This window comes from Neopsephotus bourkii, unplaced genomic scaffold (assembly GCF_033783945.1).
Source record: "Neopsephotus bourkii isolate Nb327-2 ecotype Australia unplaced genomic scaffold, CSIRO-AGI_Nbou_v1 NB_1765, whole genome shotgun sequence".
NCBI lineage: Eukaryota > Metazoa > Chordata > Aves > Psittaciformes > Psittacidae > Neopsephotus > Neopsephotus bourkii.
Window position 1 is genome coordinate 311,400 of NW_026902239.1, and position 24,840 is coordinate 336,239.

The 24,840-nt window shown below is 39.5% G+C and overlaps 1 protein-coding gene across 10 annotated transcripts in view; it reads left to right on the plus strand.

Moving 5' to 3' along the window:
• ARID1B (AT-rich interaction domain 1B) overlaps window positions 1-24,840 on the plus strand; it is a 331,009-nt gene that overhangs the window by 64,341 nt on the left and 241,828 nt on the right. For all 10 annotated transcript variants that reach the window (XM_061378216.1, XM_061378224.1, XM_061378217.1 and 7 more), the window contains exon 3: window positions 17,361-17,507. In XM_061378216.1, coding sequence (XP_061234200.1) covers window positions 17,361-17,507 — 147 coding nt within the window. The remainder of the gene's footprint in view (window positions 1-17,360; window positions 17,508-24,840) is intronic.

Below are 24,840 nucleotides of genomic sequence, written 5' to 3' on the forward strand. Positions count from 1 at the left end.
TGCATTACAAAGTCTTTTCCTGGGTTTTCTGTTGTCCTCTTTGGGCATGCTGTAATAGTGTAACAGTGGGGTTATGTTTTACTTTCAGGATCTATGAAAATCTTAAACCAGAAATATTTATTTTCTGTTTGCAAAATTACCTGTTGCTTTGTGAGTCATTGACATCCATATTCCTTGCCCCAAGGATATTGCAGGATAAATCCCTGAGCTCATAGGTTCATGTGTACATCGCTGGTTATGCTGGTCCTATTAAGCTCAGTGACACTACTCATATGATGAAAATTTAAAAATGCAGGTTGTGGGGTTGAAATCTGAGGAACATGTAATGGAGGTAAATAAGGATGTGGTTGGGAAAGACATATAGAAAAGGTTGAAGATTCTGCTGAGTTTTGTAGGGCTTCTTTGGAAACGTGTTCATTTCGACTGGGACCGACTTCATGGTTTTATTTATAATACAACTTTAATAAATTATAAGACCTATATAGCAAGTACTTTGAATTCATGTGTTTCATGAATCCAGCTGTAATGTGCTTTGTAGGGCTCTGCAAAGCTCTGTGCTGCATTGTGTGTCTACACTGTTCATGTGCTGAATTTCTTTCCTACTCCTTTTATATTACTGCACTTGAGAGAGTTTCCACTTGCTAGTTGGAACAGAAGCTGAAGGGGATCTTTAGGAAAGCACAGTCAAGCAGACATAATAAATTTTGAAAGGCATAAAAACCTACCTCCCAATTGAGGCAGGTAAAGATTTACAATACATCATAGAAATACTATTTTTTTTTCTTTTTTTTAACTTGGTAGAGCAGAAATCGTCTGACTTTGCAAAGCTTTTCTTACTGCAAGGCAGTGGAAGAGCCACTCGCAATGTAGCAAGTTGTTTTCTTTTTTACTTGAGGATGAAATAAGATTATTTGCAGATCAGTTACAGGCAACAGAGTAGAAGAGGCAATGCTTTTAAGCAGATGCTTGTCTAGGATTTTCTCTGATGCACAGACCAGTTACATTGGATGCTAATTATTGGATTAGATGCCTTTTGGAGAGACACAGAGATACACTGCAGTGTATCAGATTGTCTTTCTTCAAGGGAGCAGGTCCTCAATAAAGCGCATCCCAGAAAGAAAAAAACAACAGCGAAACAAGCTACTGTTTAGTTTAAGATAGCACCTAGTAGTGTATGCCTTGTATAACTTACAGTGTGAGGTTATAAAATTTGCTGGTTTTTAAGGGTCCTCAGTTGACTGCTGCCTTCTAAAAATCCAAGCCCCAAACCTGCCAGAAAACCCACCACTAACTGAAAATGTTAAAAACCATGTTTCTTTAAACACTCACAAATTTCCAGGCTAAACAGAACATACATCTTTAAGTTTGAAAGCAAGTTCTTCCCTTAGATTGATAATTTAATGACACTCACCGCATATTGGAGCTGTTGAGAGAATTGGATTATAAAGATTTGTAGATTGCTTTTAACAACATGGACTATTAATTTATTTTACCTTTCTAGCATTTCTGTTACTTTGAAATGTTTCTTTTTAAAGAGCTGTTATATTTTATCATAAAGCATTCCTGCTTTCACTGCAAAAGGGTATTTATTACTGCCTCTCTTCTAGGTGAAATGTGATGACATAGTCTTTTCCTATCTATTTTAAATGTAGTAAAAGGAATAGGTTTTGCAAGTGTGATACTATATGTGAGGAGAGGAATAAAACAGGTTGATGTTGGAAGAGTTTTTTGTAATGGGGTCTTACCCAAAAGGGACTTCCCTTATTGTAATACAGTATAGAAATTTACTTGTCCAAGTGAAAATCGTTAATTTCACCTTTTTAATCTCCAAGTTGAATACTCTTCCTGAGTGTTACATTTTTATAGACTTTTGAAGGTATTTGTGGCTACTGTGTTTGTGTGGGTTGTTTGGCTAACATTGCTGTTTTGAATGTTGATCTTAGTTTTGAATGACAAATGTTTTGCAGCTTTCTTTAGCTTACTGAATTTCTTCAAACACTGTGATCTTGGTGAGTAAATAGTAACACATGCTGTAGTTCGTTCTTTGAATTTTGCAGAAAATAGATAAAATAGTCTTGATAATCTTAAAATGAGGGGATTTAGTTTATTTTTTTACCTATAGATGTGAAATAAAAGCAGAGTAGAAACTGAAGGAAGGACTAGACTGAAAAAGCACAGATTATTTACTGGGGATTTTAATTGTTGGTTGCTTTTAATTGGCAGTGTTCCTGTTTCTCTTCCCTGCTCAACCCCCAGTCCCCAGTTTCTGTGCTGAACATTTAAACCAGAGGTCAGTTTGGCTCTGTGTGTTGTTTTAAAACATGCTGCAACTGGACTGCTAAATGGAACAACAGCATCAGCATAAAATGCAGAGACCATATTAGGTCTGAGAGGGTAGAAATGCACATAGGTTATCAAGAAATACCCAAATCAAAGTGAGTTTACTCTATAGATGTATTTTTTCACAGTGAACTAACAATGTTTTGAGCTGCAGTTCCCTTCACATCACAGAGTAATAATCCCAGTTTGTGCTGTTCGTGTTTTCTCCTTTTTCTTTCTTCTAACTCCCATAGCACAGCTTTTTCAATCCAGCATTCACTGCACATGTTCCAGTCATGAGGTTACAAAGCTGACATTGCAGTCTCAGCAGAGGTTATCTCTTTAAAATTCCCTAAAATTCCCCTTTGGCACATCCAGTTTGGCAGCTGGGTTTCTGTAGGAAACTGATGGAGCCACCCCCTCCCCTTATGTCCTTTATAAAAATAGAAATCTATTAAACCTCTGGCCAGAAGGGCAGATGGGTAAATACTCCCTCCAAAGCAGACAGTGCTGCTTCCTAAGCTTTTCTCCCTAGTTTTATACTCTCCAAAAAATCAGATTTATATACTTAAAAGACAAGTAAATAGTGACAATACCTGCTTTTAAAATTAAAATGCAACTTGCCTGTTGTTCTTCAGGCCATGTGAACGCTGTGCTCTGGAGGATCTGTACAGGTGCTGAGAAATGTTGACCTGTTGTTGGAAATATTTAAATAGTTATGCAACTGCAAAATCAGAAGCTTAGTTTAATCTTAGAAGCGCATGCCTCAACAATGCTGTAGCTTGTAAAATACAACTGGTACTCGGACGATCTGCCAACCAAATGGGAGGCTTAAATATCTAGCTATCAGCATAGAAAAGTGATAACTGACCTAATAACATTAAGAAAACTAAATGAGCATTGTCCATTCACAAAGAGGCTTTACTTTCATGGAAATATATCCCTGAAATGCATTAATAATTTGTTTCTACTTCCTGTAAGGAAGAAGGGGAGAGAGAGAGTTGTGTGTGCATCCCCCTCCATACACCAGTGCTTTTCTCTTGGGTGATATTTTGGGTGAGAGCTGCAGGGACTGCTTTCCTGCTTGAAGTGGGCTAAATTTTATGGCAGAATTTAAGTGTCTGAGTTTAAGATGACCCAAAAAGCCACTGTCCTCCCTGAAAGTCAAGGAGAGAGGCTCCTTTGGTGGCTTTGCTTTGTTGTGGAGCTTTCCTGTGGTATCTGTTTCTGAGGACTCTGCATGTACTCTCTTTTGGAGAGCTGGAAGCTACTTCATGTATGGGGTGCTTTTTTGGAAAGCGAGAATTGTTGATTTGGATTCACAGGGTGAGGAGAGCACAGGAAAGCCAAAACTGAAGGCTGCAGTTCAACAGCAGCCAAAGCCAACCCAACTGGTGGCTGCAGTGCTGCTTCTCTTACATCACCTCTGGGTTCATCTGAACATGTTGAGCTGTTTCTTTGTACTAAGCCAGCAGAAGGGTACTTTCTGCTATGTTAGTTTGGTGGAATGGCCCAGTAGAGGATCAAACCAGCCATGGGAGTGTCCTGGTTTTTACTGGGGTAGCGTTAATATGGTATTTGGTAACCAGCTGGGTTTAAACCGTAACAGGGGACTAGCAGGTTGGGTAAAGAGAGAAGCCAGTGGGACTTCTGGAGCAACAGATTTGGAGCTGTATGCTAGCTGTCTTGGTGCTTTAACTTCTGGAACATCATAGAAAAGGTCAACAGTCCCCACTGGGTCCTGCTGTCTTTCCAGAAGAGGCAGTCTTATTTTTTGTGGTGCCTGCTGTCAGGAAACTCCTTCTTTCTCCAGCCTCCCTATGAGCAGAGGTGGGCACTAGGCAGTTGTGAGGCAGGAACCTGCTCAGTGGATTTGATGAGGAGCTGGGAAGCATTTCTGCATGGAGAGTTTCCTGTAGATCAGCTTTGAATGGCTCCCTCCTGAGAATGTGTGCTTTTTCCATCACCTTTGGAAGAGCTTAGCACTCTGTTGGCTCCTCTGGAGAACTGCGACAGCAGCTGTTATTTTGACTCGATCTGCCTGGTGCTTGTGATCTCTCTTTTGAGGACTGTGACCCCTGAATAGACTCTTCTCATGTCTTTGTTGATGGTCAACAAACCTACATGACTATTTATGACTACATTCACCTGACACCTCGTGCTAAATCCTGTATGAGTTGCACAGAGCATTGTGTTTTCTCACTGTAAGTTAACCATGTCTATTTTCTTGGGTTTATTGAGGAAAATCTTTGCTAACATGGCATCACTATTTAACCATCTTCGAGTCAGCCCGAAGCCCTTTTCTTTGTATGTTTTTTTTAATGCAATACAGCATCTGCCTTCTTGTTATGCTTTCTATTTTTACCATTTCTGATTTCCCCACCTCTTATTTACTGATAACTTGGTGTGTGTTTGACATAGGAAACAATAAAAACAATTTTGCACTTACTCTCCACTAAGGTTTGGGGGGGAGGGGGACCCACAGGACACACACAAAACCCCACCACTCTAAATTGTTCTAATAAACTAAACAACGCAAGAATCTGTAAGTTTATTACACATCCAGATGAAAAAGCGTAATGAATTGTATGAGCACTTGCAGTCCATTTCAGTGCAAAGTCAGATGGATTAAGATGGATTTCCCTTCATCGCACGTGCAGAGAAAATTATGTACGTAACAAAAAAGCGTTGACAGTCACCTCCTGCAGCCCTTTTTGGAAAAGGCTGCTTCTTAACAGTGTTTTGTAAAGGAGAAGTGAGAACACAGGATAACGTTCAAAAAGCATGTGTGGGGGAGCTGCAGTTACTTTAGGAATGAAGTGAGGAAGGTGTAGGGTCCTCACTTTTGTGGTGCAGACATCCTTAATCACCTTTCTGAACAAGCTGAAGTCTGGGCCCCTTCTGTGCTTAGCACTATAAGACAAAGGCTATCTGGGACACCTTTAGCACACAAAAGCAGAATGATCTGTTCAGTTTCCTGCTTGTCTGTTACTGTTGGCAAAGTGCGCTGTAGCAGACTGATCCACCATTCTTTACAATATTGGTGTCTTGGAGTAAAAAAAATTGAAGTCGACTGGTTTCTTTGTTTTTAACTGAAAGATTTCCCCTTAATGCAGCTGCTTTGTCAAAAGACACTGCTCTAGACTTCACAGTTTGGAGGTATTGAATGTTCCTGATAGATCCTTTAAAGTGTTTTAAAGTGCGTAATTGGAGCACTTGAGCATAAAACTACAATTATACACTTGTGTGTTAATTTTGTGTACAGATAGATATTACTTCAGTCTGGCCATAAATGGGAAGGAAGCATTTTATTGTCAGTGTAAGAATTTGTTTTGTGAATACTTTAACAAAATAGGTGGTCAGATAATAACCCCAGAGAATCACACTGGGGGGGGGGGGGGGAGGGGCGGGGAAGGAATGGTTTAAGCTTTCAAGAAAGGGAAGGAACATGTATGGGTGTATTGGAGATGCTTGGGTACTTTGAAAGAATAGTAGGCATTACAAAGATTAACTGATGGCAGACAATATTTGAGTTAAGATTAGTTGCAATATTGATGAAAATTCTAGTAGGTTGGTGGAATGAATGAATGTGCTTGATGGTTGATTCTTTGTAAGATTTTAAGGGGCCTATTTTCAGTTAATCGAAACAGGCCATTTTTTGATAAATGATATTATTACTATAAAGGTTCTTGTTTCGTTTTCTGTTCCATTTTAAGGATAATGTTACATGAATTAGATTATGTTATTTACATACTTACACCGAGCAGATGTTTCTAAGACTTATTTGTGGTAATTGATTGGAGGAATAATTTACAATAATGATCTTATTTTGAGTATAATAAAACTGTAATTCTTTAAGAAATTACAATGTGCTATATGGTTTCATCCATGAATATGTAAGATTGATGTCTTTGATGTTCCTGTCAGGGTTCTTTTGATGTTTTTGAGTGCTAAGTAGTAGGTCAAATTAAATAATAGAATTGGAGTAAATCAAATATATAAACTCTGTGACTATAGGGAGAGGGCTTGAAAGTTTTCTTTTAGAAATACTTGCAGCATTATTTGAAATCGTAGCTGTGTTACAGTTGTAAGATACAGCGTTCAGGCCATTATGTAAGTACTCTTATTTAAGAGCCTGACTTGTTTTTCATCTGTTCCAAATAGGGAAAGAAAAGCTAGCACAGAAAAGATTTACATCTTCCTCTTTTTTAATTTCTGATTCTGTTTGGTCAAACTCATCTAAAGCAGAGGTTTGGATAGGGGTTGCTTTATATCTCTTATTTTTCTAAGCAAGCATAACTGCTGCAGAGTGTCTGACTGTTGGCTGGAATGTTGGTGTTGAGGGGCTGTACCACAGAATGGGATCCTGATCTTGAGCAGTTAATGCTATGCGTCAAGGTAATAAATTATGCTGGGCTGGTAGAAACGTAATCAAATTTTCTTATTCAGTTGGTTCAGCCAGTCATTCTGTTTGCGTCAGGATTCCTTGCTTTGGGGAATTTTTAGTGTCCAGATTAAAAGCATGATTTTGAGTCTACTGTAGTAGAAGCAGCTAGCAGAATTTGGACTCTACAAATGACTGCATTTGTCACAGAAATTGCCGAACCTAAATGATAGCTGTGGGAGGTCATTCCGTTTTCTTTTGTGTGTTGACCTCCTATGCTGCGGACACTATTTGGGGATTGAAATCCATAATGAGAACACAAGGATCTGTAAATCTGTTCTCCTGCTGCATGTGCATGGCAAGTTTTTCATGATTAGAAGTGAGATATCCCTTGGGAAAGTGAAGGATTGGTATTGGTGGAGGTGGCTTGTTGTGTGTAATGGCAACCTACTACTCTGCATTTCAGCCAGACCCAGGAGGCAAAGCTGTGGGGGCTAACTGGAAAGTGTCAGTCTCATCAGAGGTGTCTGGGCCAGGCCAGAGAGGTTCTCTCCCAAACACTAGAAAAGGGGTGTGCCCCATGGCTGTTAACTTTGTACTAAGAGAGTGAATTGGAGTATTGAATCACGGAATTAGTTGGAAGGGACCTTAAAGCTCATCTGGTTCCAACCTCCTTGCCATGGGCAGGGACAGCTTCCACTAGAACGCGTTCCTCAAAGCCCCGGCCAGTCTGGCCTGGAACATTGCCAGGGATGGAGCAGCCACAACTTCTCTGGGCAACCCATGCAGTACCTCACCACCCTCACAGTAAAGAGCTTCTTATGTCTAATCTAGATCTCCCCTTGTTCAGTTTAAAGCCATTCCCCCTTGTTCTGTCACTACATGCCTTTGTAAAAAGTCCCTCTCCAGTTTTCTTGCAGGCCCCCTTTAAATACTGGAAGGTTGCTATAAGATCTCCCTGGAGCCACCTCTTTTCGGGTCTGAAAAACAAGTCCAGATAGTTGACATCAGTTGCACTTCCCCTATCCAGCAACTGTAATTCCATTGTAGAAGGCCACCAAAATTACCAGGTACGATTTGCAGTGTGGCAAATTGTCTGGTACGTTTAGAGCAGCTCCACATCATGAAATCACAGAATGTTTGAGGTTGGAAGGGACCTCTGGAAGTCATCTGGTCCAGCTCTCCTGCTCAAGCAAGGCAACGTAGAGCAGGTTGCCCAGGACCATGTCTAAACAGTGTTCATGTGTCACCAGGGGTGGAAACTCCATACCCACTCTGAGCAACCTGTCCCAGTACTCCATTACCCTCACAGTGAAAAAGTATTTTCTGATGTTCAGAGGGAGCCTCCTGTATTTCAGTTGGAGCCCACTGCTTCTGGTCCTGTCACTGGGCATCACAGGAAAGAGCCTGGCTCTGTCCATTTTGCATTGTCCCCTCAGGTTTTTCTATACATTAATGAGATCCCCCTGAGCCTTCTCTTCTCCAGGCTGAACACCCCCAGCTCTCTCAGCCTCTCCTCATATGTGAGGCGCACCAGCCCCATTAATCATCTTTCTGGCCCTTCGCTGAACTCTTTCCAGTCTGTCCATGTCTTTCTTACTGTGGAGCTCAGAACTGGACATGGGACTACAGGTGTGGCCTCAGCAGGGCTGAGCAGAAGCACCTCCTTTGACCTGCTGTCAGTACTTTGTCTAATGAAGCCAAGGGTGCCATTACCTCTTTTTGCGGGAAGGGCACATTACTGGCTAATGTTCAACTTGGTGTCCACCAGGACCCCAGGTCCTTCCCTGCCAAGCTGCTTTCCCATTGGAGGATGGCCTTCAACACATATTGGTGCCTGGGGTTGTTCCTTCCCACATGTGGAATAGGAATAAAGAAAGAAGAAGAAAAGCAGCTGCTGGGGATAGAGGGTGTGCATTGGGAAAGGTCTGTGAAGGGCAGCAGTCCAGTAGAACTGAACCATTTTGGGTGAGAGGAGAAAGGCACGGCTTGCTGAAGAGAAGAAGGGCTTTAAATGATCTCAAATGATTTAGCTCTGAAAGACATCCAACTTAGGAATGGTAAAGACAGTATTCATTGAGATTGATATCTTTGGAGGGACACACGAATCGATTAAAAAGCACCCTTCTGTCTTGAAGGAGTCTGGAAGAAAGGAGAACTCAGTCACGTGCAAGAAGCTGGGGAAGTGATGCTAAACAGGGTGTTTGTGCATTTCTAGCTTTTATCAGTACTGCAATAGAAGAATAATGTTTGCATTTGTTCCAGCTACCAAGATTGTGTGCCGGAAGAAATGTAGAGTGAAAGATGTTTTACAAAGGGATTTTTCAGTTTCCAGTATTTAAGTGTTGGGAGTCTCTCTGTGTATAAATGCATAAAAATGGAGGATTACTCATGTGGTTAGATTACCTGCTATTCAGACTCAACTCATACCTCGTCATTTGTGTTCCCTGCTTTAGGAGGTTTGAATGGCATTGCAGAACTTGTCTGAAGAAAAATGACTGTAGTTTCTTAAGTATAATTTCTTTTAACCACCATTTGAGAAATAGTGGTCAAAACTGTTATCAATTTCCTGGAGAATAAAGAGCAAATACAAGACTTGAGGTACAAAGACTTGTGTAGTCCACTCATAGATGCAGAAAAAGTGCCCTGTAATGAATTATTTGTTATATGATTAAAACTCAGGGGCTTTTGCATTTTTCTTTAACAGCTGCCATTTTGTAGGTGAGTTTCATGCTCTTAGTGCATTGAGAGATGAGGCTTCCTACAGGCTTTTTACTGGAGCTCCCAACCATTGGAGATACCATAGGGATCAAGGGGATCCTCCTGCTGGTTGTGGCAGTTCTGATGTGCTTTTTCTTATGTTGCTTGGTAAAATGGAGATTTATTACTTTAAGCTGATTATATGATCCTTGTTAATTGTTTTGATCACTTTAAAGAAAAAAAAGGAAAGGCTGAGTATGAGAATAGATGTTATCTGACTCATCATTTAAGTGTGTGTGTATATATATATATATATAGGCATTATGATTTCTCACTCTTTTTAATACAATGTATCAAAATAGCTCCCCTGAAAAAAATACTGTTTCAAATTTCCAATCTTTTCTGTGGTGCTGGTCTGAGGGGATGGGTATAACAATGTGGAAATCTCTTCCTATAGGTTATCGTACTTTCATTCCTTAATTTGCAGAAAGGACCAGATTTTGCATTAGTTCAAACTGTAATGCACTGTGCAAATCAACACTCTCAGGCTCTTGTGTAGAAGAAATTTCTTCCTATTGTTTCTAGCCTCAGCTGTTTACCTCTCCCTTGAAACTAATTTTAGCTTATCTAAAACATGCGAATTTTTTCTTTCTGTTTGTTTGCTGGTTTTAGGGGAAGGTGGGAGTGGGACATGGCTGCAATACTGGCATAGATTTAGCGTTTACAGCAGAGGTAGTTTTCATCAATTTCTGACAAGGGAATCGAAGTGTTCTTTTTTGGAAGGAGAGATATTGCTTTTCCTTATAAATGATTGACTATTTTGTGGTAGTAGTCTTTATTTATTTGGCTCTCATCATGAAGAATAGCAAACTTACTCAAAATCTCAGAACATCAAAAATATGTCAATACATAAAACATAAGTACTATTCCATACTACAGTCTATGCAAAAAACTATGTTAATAAGATGTGAAGGTTGCACAGCTAAGAAGTCAGAAAACATAAATGATAAGATTCTAGCAGCCACATTAACTGAGCCACATTTCACATCCTCTATCTTTTATGAAATGCCTTTGACAACATAAATCAGAAAGAGAAGGTGCTATATATGTGCAGCATGGCTCGTTTAATGCTGCTTTTGGAACCTTAACATCTGTATTTTCTGACTGGAGAGTTTTTTAATCATGTAATCTTAGTAGGTTTTTACAGGTTTTTTGGTTTTGTTTTTTTTTTTTTTTGTAGTTTCTCTTCTTAAAAAAGAGAGTTGCCTGTACTAATAATGGGTTAGCTCAACTTGCTTTGATTTAAGCTACAGTAAAAGGCAGTATATAGAGAGCACCTTGTGACAGGTACATATTTGATGCCATATACATTGCACTGACAAATGGTGTAATCATGCTGCTGTGTGCTTTTTGAGGAAAAGGGGGCTACGGGCATGTGTTTGAATTCCTGTCCTTTCTGTCCTGTACTTGTAGCACAGGGCATGACTGCATTGCAGACTGCAGCATATTGTAAAGATACTTGAGCTACCTTTTTAGATGAACTGGCTTGTGTACAAGAAGCAGCCTGTCTACAAGAGTGTGGCTCTCCCTCTGACCTAATTCACCCTTCTTTAGGGCACAGCAAATTAGCCTAGCATGGCTTTTGGTGTGGGCTCCTTCCAATACCTGAGCTAGTTTGCAGTTCTGTGTGCTGCACTGCAGTCTTCAACATAGACATACATTTAATGACTCTGCAAAATCCGCTATCTTGCAAGCTCTGTAATGGGGATTATTGTGCTGTGACACAGAAACACGCTTTTTATCCTTTTGCTTCCTTGCTCTGGGTCACGGGGTGAACCAGAATCAGGCCCAGTGTTAATATTTTAAAGGCTCTTAATAAGATTTTTAAGTTCATACTTCAATGTAAAGGCAGGCAGTCTAGGAAAGACATCAACGTAAGGTGAACCTTGTGACCAGTGTATTGTCAAAAGGTCACAGCTAAGTGATAAGAAGTAATAGAATTTATATAATGTATGAATAAAATGCCTTAGCATCAGGATTTCTGATTTGCCTCTGATTAATAGCCTTGACATTAACACCCAACTTTTTACTTGGTTTCCTTTTTGATCCTTTTTTTTTCTTTTTGTGTCATTCGGTGAGAAGGACTTGCAGGCTTTGTTGAGATGGTTTGGGCACAAGCACTCTGGGGTTGAGAGACCATTGTGCACCAGCTACTAAACAGTTATCTGCTGGATGTGTGCCAGTGCGTTTCCCATATTATATTTCTTTCTGTAAACCAGATAAATGTACAGGTGAAGACCTGGGCTTATGTGAACTAGAAAGTTCTAAATATGAACCTTTTTTTTTTTAAGTATGTGAAAGCCAGAGGGCTTGTATTTTTTATATTTTTTATGTTTCTAATTTTCTATCCAAAAGTATAGAGAAATGCATGGTTTGAATGTTTGAGGGAAAGTATTTATGTTCTGGTAGAGGTTTGGGCTTGGAAATCTAAGGCTGAAGCAGTAGATGTTTCAGCAAATCACAGAAGTTTTATTTGAAGGAACTGTGTGGCAGCTTTCTTTATAGCTATTACTGAAATGACCCCTGTAAAATTAAAAGAATTAGAATTAAATTTGGCTATAATGTTTTGCTGGCTGGAAGAAGGTGCTGTTGTACTCCTGGTGTGAAGTACAAGGTGTAGTGGGTCTTTGGGTCTGGGTTGGTTTTTTGTTTGTTTCTTAGTTTTTCCCTGGGAATCCCACTCACTATACTTTTTGTATTGTAATTTCTATGCAGTTAACAGTGTTGTAATTGCTAGGAAAGTGGGATGTTACTGATTATTACATTTCTGAAGCTGGTACTGGTTTCGCAATGCTCAGGTCTGTTTCACTGTTTCTCACCAAAGTAGGACACTGAATCAGGTAATGTCAGCTTTTTTTCTTACTACCACCCCTGCCTGTGGAGTTCAGCTTTTCCTCTCTAAGTAGGGCTTAAAGCTAATCAGGCCAGACACACCCTTCTTCTCCTAGGTTTTTATGTCATAACACTGTGGTCCAGGATTTCTGAACTCTACTGTTGCCTGCTACCAACAGGGTCTGCCTTACCTTTTGGGTACCAAATAGATTGAAGGGAGAGGCAATGGCTGATGTTGCCAGGACTCTTTCCATGTGGTGAGCATGTTATGGTGACTGACATGTTCAGGTGGGTCCCAGGCTGACTTGGCAGGGCTTTTTGTGATGGGGGACATGTAAAGATTCTTCCATTATTGACCAGATGTAGCCATTAGGATGGTTTAGAAGTGCAGTAGCTGCATATTGCTGGTATTGTTAGTGTACCTGTGCTAACACACTGATTCTGTTATATTTTAATTTTAAAAATTATTATAATGACTGTAATGCTGCCTAATGATCCTTCTCCTTTGACATCAGTTATGGATTATGCATGCAAAAATTGCTTAAAATTTCCATTACTGTGAAGGTATTACCTGGACAAAGAATGTCTGCCACAAGACCCCTTGTTTAAGCAAGAATTAAAGATAATGGGCTAAGTTATAGGTTTAATTGGATTTCTCCCACCTCTTCATTCTGGCTGCCAATTTTGTTCCTCTTTTATTCTCATCCTTTCTTTATTAGCTTTCAGAGTGGTTTAATCACTGATGGCCAGTCATACTTCTCCCAAAATAACTCTATTTGTACTGTGCAAGTCAGATGGGAGGCAAGGTAATTATTACCATTTCTGTGCTTGCCTGGAAATATACTCGAACTCGGGTCCATTTCTCTCTTGAACCATCCCAAGAATGTGTGCCTTACCACAGGCATGCTGAAGTTGCCCAAATTTCATCTCCAGTGTTGTGTGGCCGGCCATGAAGAATGTGGGTGTAAGGAGAAAATGAGGGAGGGCTTACTTTAAGAAGAAAGAAGATGCTTGGCTCATTCACTCCAAGCGTTCTAAGTAATTGGCTTCAGATTTGTTTTGTTCTGGGGAGGTTTTAATGAAGTTTTTTTTTACATGCTGTTTAATAAACATTTGTCCATAAGCGGTATCTTGTGATCTCCATCACTAAAGGAGGATTAATTTGCATGTTGTTGTTTGTTATTTATTTAAATACCCACAGAAATTATACTGAGTGTTCTGCTAAGGCAGCGGTGATGGGTCTCTGCACTGAAGAGTACAGCATCTGAAGCTACATGTGGTAGTTATTGTTGTGTTTAGGGGTGTTTTTTGATGCCTTTTTTTTTTGATTGGGAGAATATGGAGGAAAATTCCAAGATAACCAACATAAGTTCAGGAGAAGAGCTCAGTACTCTTTTTTTACACCAGTGTCCGGAAGCAGATTGCTAGAGAAAACACTTTAGAAAATGGAGCAGTCTTTTGATTCCTGGCAGTCAAGGTGTTTACTGCCTTTTCAGGTTGCTTACATTGGTTCCTAAGTATCTCACAGGACACAAATACATATTGCAAAGAGGCAGTTAGAACATAGGCATGACTTATATCAGGTCAACTCAAGGATCATGTAGTCCCCATATCCTGCCTCCAGTGGGGCTTTAATTGGATGCCTAGAGAAGAGTCAGAACATCACAAGCAGGCATGTGATACTTCCCCCCCCCAGTACTCTCCAAGACTCCAGCTATTTTAGGTTCAGGGTCTTTCTGAGCCAGATGTGGCTCTATATATTTGGTATCCCTCAGAGATGTATCTCTTGTGAACTTGTCCAGTCTTTCTTTCAGCCCACATAAACTTTCAGTTTTCAAAACATCATTTAGCAAGGAATTTCAAATATTTGCTATCTCTGTGACTGGAGAACCCACCTCTCTTGTTTTGAAATTTGCTTCTATCAAACTCTATCATTTAATGCTTTTGTAGATGTTTTTGTAGCTTATCGCATTCTGCTTCCTGGTGTCTTTTCCGTACTCAAAGGTTTATAGTTTCTTCATATGGAATCTGTTCATAACTTGATAATTCTTGCACTTCTCTGAGCCTTTGTGTTTCACCTTTCGTACTAAGTCCAAGAAAATTGTAGTGAGGGACTTTTCTGTGAAAAACCTTTGTTGATGTTTCCTAATTCTGATCTTCGTTCTTACCTGTCCTGATTTATCCCGAACAGTCATCAGTTCTTCATAGTCTTAAATTACTCAAATGTATGCCTTTTTCTTTTTTTAAAAGCCATACTCCAGTTCTTGCCTACCAGATCTGCTCCAGGTTAGAGACCGTATACCATCGTTAGTAATTCAGCTACTTAATTCTTGAATTTGTTTAGACCTCTGGGGTGATACTAAATGGTCAGTTTGTTCCATGCATAGTCCCATTAGATTCAAATGCATTCATCAAGTCCCTCACAAAGGAGGACTCCAGCATAGGAACCTCCCAAGATTTTTCCATAATGCACACTAGTGCAAAAAATTTTCCAGGCTTCTCTGTGATGGCACTGTTTTCTCTGAATCTCCTTTTATTCCTCGATTGTCACTTTGGAACTTCAGACTCTCTGGCAGACCTCCCGCTCCTGTTGTGTTTGAAGAAATAATTCATTAGTCATTTAGTTCCCTTTCCTAGCTGTTTTTCCAGTTCTTTCTGGGCTGCCTTACTACATTTGAAGTGCCAGAGTTTATAATCTTTTCTGTTCTCATTTGCACTTGGTGTTGGCTTATTGAAGGGTGCCTTTTTGCTTCTAGAAACCTGCGATGAGCCATGCTGATGTCCTTTTGCTCTTCTCAGGTTCTTTCTGAATAGGCGGGGAATATTGGTTCTGTGCTTTCCATGTGGTTGTTGTTAAGCAGCTTTGATGCTGTCAGTGATTTTATTTCTCACAGCCGTCTTTTAGAGCTTCCTTTTAACAAGCTTTCTGCTTTTCATGTAGTTACACTTTTTGAAGTTAAGCACAACAGTAGTAGATTCCTTGATTTTCACGGTTCCTGTAGGGCTGCTCAATTTAACTGTGTTATGGTCACTGATGCATAGTGGTTCTGCACCTGTAGGATGTAAATGATTCCTACTTCTCAGGACTGAGCCAAAGGCAGTGGATCCTCATGCAGGTTCCTTAACCAGCAGCTCCATGGAACAACTTTTGGCAGTCATTTGATAACTTTGGTCTCTGCTTTGTAGTCCACTTGCTCAGTCTATATGGGAAGTGCTGAAGTCTCCCTCTATTACAGTCTTGCACCATGCCTTTGCTGATCTTGGTCAGTGTACTGCTGTCAGCGTTGCCATAGTCTGGCCATGCCTGGTGGTCCCTGCACTCACTCTTCCTGATCCAGCCAAGCTCCACGCCTCTGCTGCTTGCTTTAGTGGAGTTCTGGTTTGATTTGTTTCTAAACTCTATGTAGCACATATAGTGTTACTTAATAAGTAGCTGTCTTCCCCATGTAGCCTCAGATCATGCAAAATACTGACTTGCAAATTGTTTCCCTTCTACCAGATTTCTGTTACGACTACTGCTAGTGCTTCTGTTTGAGGCTTGATGTTCCAGTAATCTGGTTTTTCTCCCACCCCCACCCGCCCACTCCAGTCCCTTTGTGTAGAAGGCAACGTATTGTCTGTTCGCCTGGTGATATTCCAGCACACCCATTTTAGTTTATGTTATAACAACCTCATTTATGCATCAGCAGGGAGAGGGTATTTGTCAGAAGGGGTTGCTTTGGTCACAGAAACATCTAACTACCTGTGAAATGATAGTGAAGGAAATAAAAGTGTAGGTGAAGAGAACAAATGCAGAAGTGGAGTTAAACTGCTGACCTTCGAAGTTAGCAAGAAGTAAGGCTATCAACTTCTGGCAGAAGTAATAGGAGCAGATCAAGCTGTGGTAGTAAAACCAGCCTAGATAGGTGTTTAAATTTGACTTTGTGTTATTATTATTGCCTAGGAAATACTACTGTATTGTTGAATGAATGTAGTAAGTTAACTTTAGGTAGAACAGGTATGTATTTACATGTTGAGTAAACAGATTTATCAGTGTATCAGAAACTGAGAGGAAACGGTTCAGAGATCAAAGCATTTCAGATGTGCTCCGGTATCAGACATTTGCAGAGGTGTGCAGGACCACTATAACACCCATTCTAGAAGGAAGAGATTCTGTGCTGCATTTGTCATTCATCTGAAATGGTACTAAATACCTGTGTCTAGGGAAGAGCACCGGTATCTAAAATTGGGGCAATATAGACACAGTATCAGGCGCTTGTTGAAAGTGTGCTCTTTCAAATAGCTCAAGAAAATGTCAGCGTCTATTGATACAAGGCTTATAGAGTGAGCTGATGCAGAAAATTCCTCTGATGTTTTAATTGACTAGCTTTTGATTATAGCTTAAATTCTCAGTGTATATGTGGGTTCTCACACATATGCTGATTTGTCTGCTAATAGCACCTGTAAGAGGTTATTTTGTGTTGCACTTAACTTGTGTTTCATTTTTATTTTTTAAAACAAGAATGTATCTGTGTAAGGGGAGAGGAGACTTAGGTTGAACTGGACAAAACAAAAAACTTGCCAAAACCCATTTTTTTTGTGTAAGGCTTAAACATACAAATGCTAAGGGTTGTTGGCAGAGCACTTACCAAAAATTAGTACTTCCTTACTTATATATATGTGCATATAAATATATAAATAAATATAAATATATATAAAAAGACTTTTGGGTCAGCACATCAGAAGGATTCTTCTGTTGATTTGCCTCAGTAGTGTGCTCATGGGGAGCAAACATTTAAAATAACTGCTGCTGGGCATTATGGGATTGTGATGTTCAGAAGCATAGCGTTCTCCTTAGTAGCTCTTCTTGAAAAAGGTAACTATACAGAGCACTTGGGCTTACTCTCTGCTCAGGCAGTCTGGATCTAAGGGCTTGCATTAACTGCTGAGTGAAAGAGTAGGACTGTTGGGTCAGTTGTATAGCTGAGGATATCACTTCTGATCAGGTTGCTGTACAGATGTGACATAGCTTGATTTCATGTCCTGCCTCAACTCATGCATTTGCTTTGCTTGGCTCTTCCAACAGATACCACCTCAGTATGGTCAGCAAGGTGTAAGTGGCTACTGCCAGCAGGGCCAGCAGCCCTACTACAACCAGCAGCCGCAGCCTCAGCATCTGCCACCCCAGGCACAATATCTGTCACAGGCCCAGCAGAGGTACCAGGCTCAGCAGGTAAGCACTGTCCTTCACTCCTGACAGTTACCCTGGAGCTAGGAGTGTAGAAATGATCTGTGTGAATTGAACAAAACCCACTTGATTCCTTTTTTGAGAGAACAGTGTTAAAACCAAAACTAAATAAACATGGAATCAGACAACATCCTTCTGAAAAGTCTTTGTGGATATACACACAAATACATCTGCACATGCTTTAAGGCTTTATTTTATATCCTTTGGGTGTGTTTTTTTTTTTTTTTTAATAAAGCCAGCGTACATACCCCAGCAACTATTAATTCTGCTTTTAAAAAGAAGTAACAGTTTCTTGATCTGATGTTAGTGGAGATTTTCCTTGCTTTTATTTTGTTCTGTTTTTTTTCTCTCACAAGACACTGTTGAGAGCTTCTGCATCTAACATGGTTACTACTGTTCTGTTTTTTGTGCTCTTTCATTTGAGGATAGATGAGTTCAAGGCATTTTGGAACTGCTTTGCCAAGGGAGCTTCTTAACAGATATTTTTAATTGAGATTACAGCTATTAATTTGAATGTTGTCAGTTTGCACATCCAGTTACTGAAACTGCATAATTCAATATCCATTGCTGATCTCGAAGTGTGCTTTATATGTTAGCCATCAAAATTAAGCGATTCTTTTTTTAACAAAGATCAGAGTGATAGTATATGGGTCTGCTTCCCAGAGCTTGAGAAACACCTGGATTTTAGGTGCTGAACAAAATGGATGTGCATAGCTGATGCAGCTGAATGTGTAGGCTCAGTTCTATCTGCAGTCTCAGCTCTGTTAATCACAGAGAGGTGATCTGGAAATGGAAGAATGAAACTAAAGCATACTTGCCATCCTGGGAAATCTAACAAAAGTGAGTTGCTGAAGACTGGGTATTAGTGGAAGCAACAGCACTTGCTACAAATCACTGGGGAATTCTGTCAGGCATGGTTGATTAACATTTTGGGATAATGCTGGTGCAATGTAAAAATCTTAGCTTCGCATAAAAATAGTGTGTAAAATAAACTAACAAAAGATGCCGTAAGTAGCAGTGGTGCAGAAGGCTCCCCTCCTTTGATTTATAAAATAAAGCTATCATAATTTCACTGTGTAATTACGTGTTAATTTTTCTTCATCTACATTTTAAAATTCCATTGAGAATAAACTTTTTTCATTAAAATGCTGGATGGGTTATGAAATAGAATTCTTAATTGTATCTATGATGTTCTTTTAAATGTCACCACTTTCCATCTTTTGGATTATATGTAACTGCCACTTTAAAGATTGCAGTTGTGTCTTTAAATTTAATTTTCTCCCTTTTTACTTTGGTATTAAATGCTTGATTTCTCTGACTTGAAAATACTATTCATAACCATCTTGGTAAAGTCTTAGCAGATAAAGTCCTAGTAATACAGCCTATGAGAGAGAAACACAGCTGTTCCAATGTCTACATATCACAGTCTGTGAAATTGAAATGTTGGGTTTTTTTGCTGCCTTGGACACTTCGTAATATTTTAAATACCATCAGTTGAATGGATTGAATATTTTAGTTAAAAAAAATACACAAAGCATACCAACTGTGCAGAATTTAGGAAATAACAAGTTACTGATTTATATGTTGATGTATGTTCCAATTGCATCGTTTGATGTCATAACCAGTAAAATGAAGGTTTGTGCAATGAAGTGAGGGGTATCATAGGAGAGGATAAAGGCAAAATGAGAGTAAAGCTTTCTGTGTATTACAGACTTCAGAGAACTGGGATGAAGAGAGGCAGGGACAGATTGACGAGAGAAGACACTAGCCTCAGTGTAGCTGAATTTCTTCTTTGAGGATTTGAGGGTACAGTGGAGGTGTGTCTAAATCCAGGCTCCAAGGGTGACAAGGGTGATAAAGGCTTCTCATAGTCAGTAGGCATTTTTGCCTGAGTCTGCAAATTCAGATGATACATCAGGTTCTCACCAACACAGCCTTGCAGTTGGGAATCCTTGGTGTGAGAATTGAACCTGAAATTCTTCATGGTTTGTGAACGGCTGTTTGGTTATCCTGTTCTTTAGTAGTGGTCAGTCTCTTTAAGTTTTGAACTACGGTCCCTTGTTCTGAATTATACAGGCTTTTCCTGGAGTGTTTGTGTGTAGATGGGACTATTTCATGTAAGTCCTTAACACTTCGGGACTTGGTCCTTTTCTCCATCTCAAGATTGGTTCCATGGTTCCTCTTTCTGTGTCTCAAGAACAGTCATCAGGTGAACACCTCCTTTCTTTCTAACATTTCTCTGTAAAAACTCACCGTGTTTTTCCTCATTCTTTGGGAGCAGCAGTTCTAGGAATCTAGAAAACAAATACCTAACACAAGAAGTTGAAGTCTATACTTCTGATACTTCCACATCAGTGTCCTTTCTCTGCTGATGATGCATTGTGAAGTAGCCATCAAGTGGTAGCCAGTGTACAATACAAAAATTAATGCTAGGATAAGAAAAAAGTTGTGAGTGTACATCAAATTGTGCTGCTGAGGCAAAAATAAAAATTATGTTTATTTAAGCACACGCCTCTGCTTATATTAGGCTGATGATCCTTTCAAAATAATTCAAAAATTAGAGATAACTTGATTAAAATTTTAGCAAGAGAAATAGGAGTAGGTATTCATGCAGTTTTTTGAGTTCTAAGGGCAGAGTTCCCTGAATTTGTCCTATTGGGCAGCCTTACAAAGGGAAAGCTCAAGGGAGATCTTACTGCTGTTTGCAGCTACCATATGGAAGGATGTGGGAGAGAACTGGGCCAAACTCATCTCAGAGGTGTACAGTGGAAAGATAAGAAGCAGAAGGGACAGACTGGGACAAGGGAAGTTGCAACTCAGTAAAAAAACAAATCAAACCAACCAACCAAAAGACCAACAAACAAAAATCAAACAAAACCAAACAACAAAAACACACACACAAAAAACCCCAAACAACAAAAAAACCCCAATACCAAACCCAAAATTACCACTAGCATTTTCAAACACAGGAAGGAGTCCAGGGAGACTGGAATCTTTATCCTTGGAGATGCTCAAAAATCAGCTAGACAAAGTCACCAAACACCATGTTGTCACTAGACTTAACTTTGAACTGGAGGTTTGACTACATGACCTTTCTCTGGAGGTCTCTTCAAACCTATGTGATTCTGTGTTGCTGTGATTCAATGTTGGCTGTAGGTATTCTAAATAAAATTTTAAAACAGACTCCAAAACCCTATAATACCTGTTGCACCAGTTGGTGTATCTTTCTCATCTCTTAAAAAATATCAGTACATCCTGTTTATATAATCTTGTCAATTAGAAAACTGAGGTAGTCTCAGTCACACAATCTGTTATCCTTTCTGTCTGTAATCTTTACTTCTGCTCTTTCTTTCCAGCTTGCAAATGAATTTCCTCCATGTTTTCTGTATTTTTCGTTAAAAATTTTCTTGTTTTTTTTATATTGACTTTGTTATACCAACGCTGAGTGCAAAAAGCAAAGTCCTTGTTTTGAATGGCCACAACTTTGAGAAATGTATAAAGGCAATTGATGTCAGTCTCAAGAAGAGAAGCTGGCCCCTGAAGATGTTTTTGCCTTGTGCTGGCTAGCCAGAATTACAGCAACTTTAGACTATTGTGTCCTGGAGAGCATGGTTGGATCATGAAACAAGAGGAGATCACTAGTAATATTGAAGTAGATCATGGCAGCCCCAGCTGATGATCAGAATGTTGTTATTCTGGTTGTTTGCCAAGTACGTAACAAAAAGGTGGTCTTTGCCCAAAAGAGTGTACAGGTTATTCTATGCCCGATGGGCTGGAATCAGAACTTGTTTTTGTGGGAGGGGTGCAGCTGTGAGATGATGAAGAAGTTTCATGTTCTGTTTTAGGCTAAATAAGCTGTCTCCATAACTGCCACCTTTGTGTCTGTGATTGAACTGATTTTACTTCAAGATGGAGGAGAAAGATGCCAGATTGGGGAAGGGGGGCTTCTCAGTAATTTGTCTTCTTTTGCCTATGGTATTTTCTTTATTTCCCCTGTGGATTTATGTTGGTCGACTTACTTTGGAGATTATCAAGCTGAAGGTAGTATTCATTCTGGATGGCTGATGGACTTATTCCTGCCACCAGTTTTGTTTTATGTAAAATCCTGTAGTGTGATGCGCTGGGTATTCTATTATGAGGAGAAAACTGATACGAAATTCAGTACTGATAATGTTCTATTTTCGATCTTTTAGACGTTATGTGGGCGAGCTTCTGCAATCAGGTGTAACTCTTAGTGTTGTGCCTTGGAATTGATAATCATCTTCATTTCTGACTTTTTTTTCCTTGTTGTGGAAGTGTGAAGCTATTGCTCCTTTTCCTTGACTCACTTGAATTCAGTAGGCAACCTTGTCAACAAAAGTAAGCAAATAACATCATTTCTGAGCCTGTTCAGTGCCTTGTGAGTTTCTGTTCTTCATAGAGGGGAAGGAGGAGAACGGGATTTATTTAAATGTTTGAACTCTAAATTGTTTAGATCTTTGTTAAATTGATTGCATGGTGGGCAAAAAGGGAGTTTTGTAAGAGGTGATTTGATAATAATACTGGCCTAGTTTACTACAGAGCCATACTGTAAGCCAGCATCAGTCATCCCCTCTTCATGTCAGGAACCTGCTGTGTAGTAACCATTAAAGGAAGAGCTTTGTTTTAAGCAAATTTATTGCAGTAGCAGATTCATTGATCATTAGATATCGCCAGGAGATGTAGATACCACCTTGGTGTTTGTTTTTTTTTCCTGTTAAAAAAAAACTTATTTTTACCTTTACTGCTCTTTAAAAGAAAAAAAGAGAAAGATGTGCTATACTACCACAATGTTGCCCTTGGCAGGGTTTTCCATCTTGAAATGGCGTATAAATGAATAAATGCTTCAGTTGTTTTTGCAGTTTTAAATCTTTTGCCATAAGTAGGAGTAGTATTTTGCTCAAGAATGTCATGTAATTGCAAACTTAAACTGTCATCATTAAACATTATTTTGTTAAGGTAGTATGATGTATATTTTTGGTTATGATGCTTTCCAACTGGCTTATAAACAGCCATGTTTATATATTTTCTTGTTTTATATAGCATGTGTTCATATGTATTGAGAGAGGATCGTGCCTTTGAGGTTTATTGTGTTATTTTGATTTGGGACCATATCACTTTTTGACAGATGAAATGATCTGCAAAATAGTTATGGCCTCACTGTTAGTTAAGCAAAAATAGTGATTTTATTCTGCACCTGCTACTGCAATCCTGGAGCCATCCTTTGTTTTACATGTTCCTTGCGGGTTTCCAGACTAGAGTGGGATTATGCTGATCCCTTTTCTCACATGCAGGCTTGAGATTTTAAAACAAGGAAAAAGTGTGGCAGGTCTTTGTGGTGGATATGCATGTTCACTTCTCTGGTTGGTCCTCCTGGTAACAGTGTGCAGGGAGAGGCTCTGTGTGTGTGTGTGTGTGTGTGTGTGTGTGTGTGTGTGTGTATGTGTGTGTGTGTGTGTTTTTACATCATTCCCTTGTGGTTACTATGATTTCTATTTTTTTTAAATGCCTTGGAGGAATAGTCAGGTAGTTCAGGCTCAGTCTTCAGTCTGCTTTTATTTAAAAAGAGAAAATGTTTTATAAACAAGCAACCAGACAAGACTCCATCACTGTCAGATTTTATTGGAATGTTCTAAAACCTGGCCCAAACCTTGTTTCCCTGCCCACCAAGCAATGATACCGTTCCTACTGATCTTGGCAAGATTGTTTTCAATGAAAATTGTTATAGGACAAATAAAGTGGGGTGTTTTCCTGAGTGGGCCAGGGAAATGAATGCAGTTGAGGCCAGTTAGAATTTGTTTTTGTAGTCCCAGATAGAAAGGCATCCAGAGCAGGAAGGCGGAGTGCCTGATGTGGGGTGCATCTCTGGTTTCAGTCTGTCTCTGTGGGCAGAGGGCTGGAGGCAACTTAAGCTCCTTCAAGGGGCTGCAGCTTCTCTCTGTTTCCCTGAACTGGGATCAGTGAAGGCCATATGTTTCAGGTTTGTTCCTGAGCTGGTGACAATGGTGTAAACTAGTCTGAGTCGCGAGCCTGAGATGATGAGAATGTTCTTGCACAGACATCTGTTTTTAGTGTTGACTCAGTGCAAGGTAGGATAGATAAAATATTACCCGATTTGAAACAGTCTTTGGAAATGTGAACAAAATGTGAAACTAATTAATCCATTTTCATGTCCAAGCTGTACAACTGTCATGAAAACAGAACAAATTGTATTGTGGCAAAACGCATCACATTATTAAAGTGATTTTGGTACAGTGAGGATGAAGTCTTGTTTTTAAATTCAGTGTGAGCTGCTGAAGTTCTTTTAGCAGTGTAATAAGCAGCACGTTAATTAACATTGTCAACCTGTTTTGGGGTGTAACACTGCAAAAATACTGTTGTAAGTTAGGAATCTGTTACATGCAAATACCAAATTCATTAGTAAGTAATATAGACAGTTCTCAATGAGTCCAAATTCAAGTTTTGTACCTCAATGCAATTACTCTTTTTAATCTTCACTCTTAAGTTATTACAAACTGGTACAGAATTAGCAGACAACTATACAACTGTAGTTTAGTCTCAAATCCTGCAGAATTCAATTTAAACTTCTTAAAGAAGTAACACATAACTGCTCATGGCTTAAAGTTGTAATAAAAAACGCTTGTCCTTCTGTCCTTTTAACTTCTGTGCGTGTAATCATCTAGCACGAGATGAGTGGTTGCACTTAATATTTGTTGTGTTATGAACCACAGGAAATCTGGGAAGGAACAAGCTTGTATGTTAATCTGACGTTTGCTGCCAGGCATATAGGAAAGCATTTTTTTGTGGAAGTTGGCTATTACAGTTATATGAGAACTCATAATCAAATTTAATGTTCAGAAGAGATTGTTGCCTGCCATCATCAGCAGTGGCTGACACCACTGCTTGTTGTGTACCATAAATCGTTCAAGGCTTCTGTTATTTCAGCGAGAGGTGTCCAGTGCATATTCACAGTCTTGAAATGCTGGGGTTGTTTGGTTTTTTTTTAGCTTAGAAGCAAGTATTTTCTTTCCAGCATAAGGTACAAGGGGGAAGTGATTTGTTTAAACCACTGAGCCCCAAATTTATTGCACTAAGAGCTTTAGCTTCTGAGGTGTGCTTGTTGGTTGGCTTTTAGAAATCAGGGCTGCTTGTATGTAATGAGCAGACACATGCCTAACAAGAAGGCACCTGGGTGAAAATTCTTATACAGATATACATACTCCGACAGTTTTTCCAGCCTCCTTTCTGCAATATCTGAAATTAGAGACAAGGAAAACCAACAGTATAACCTTCATAAAAA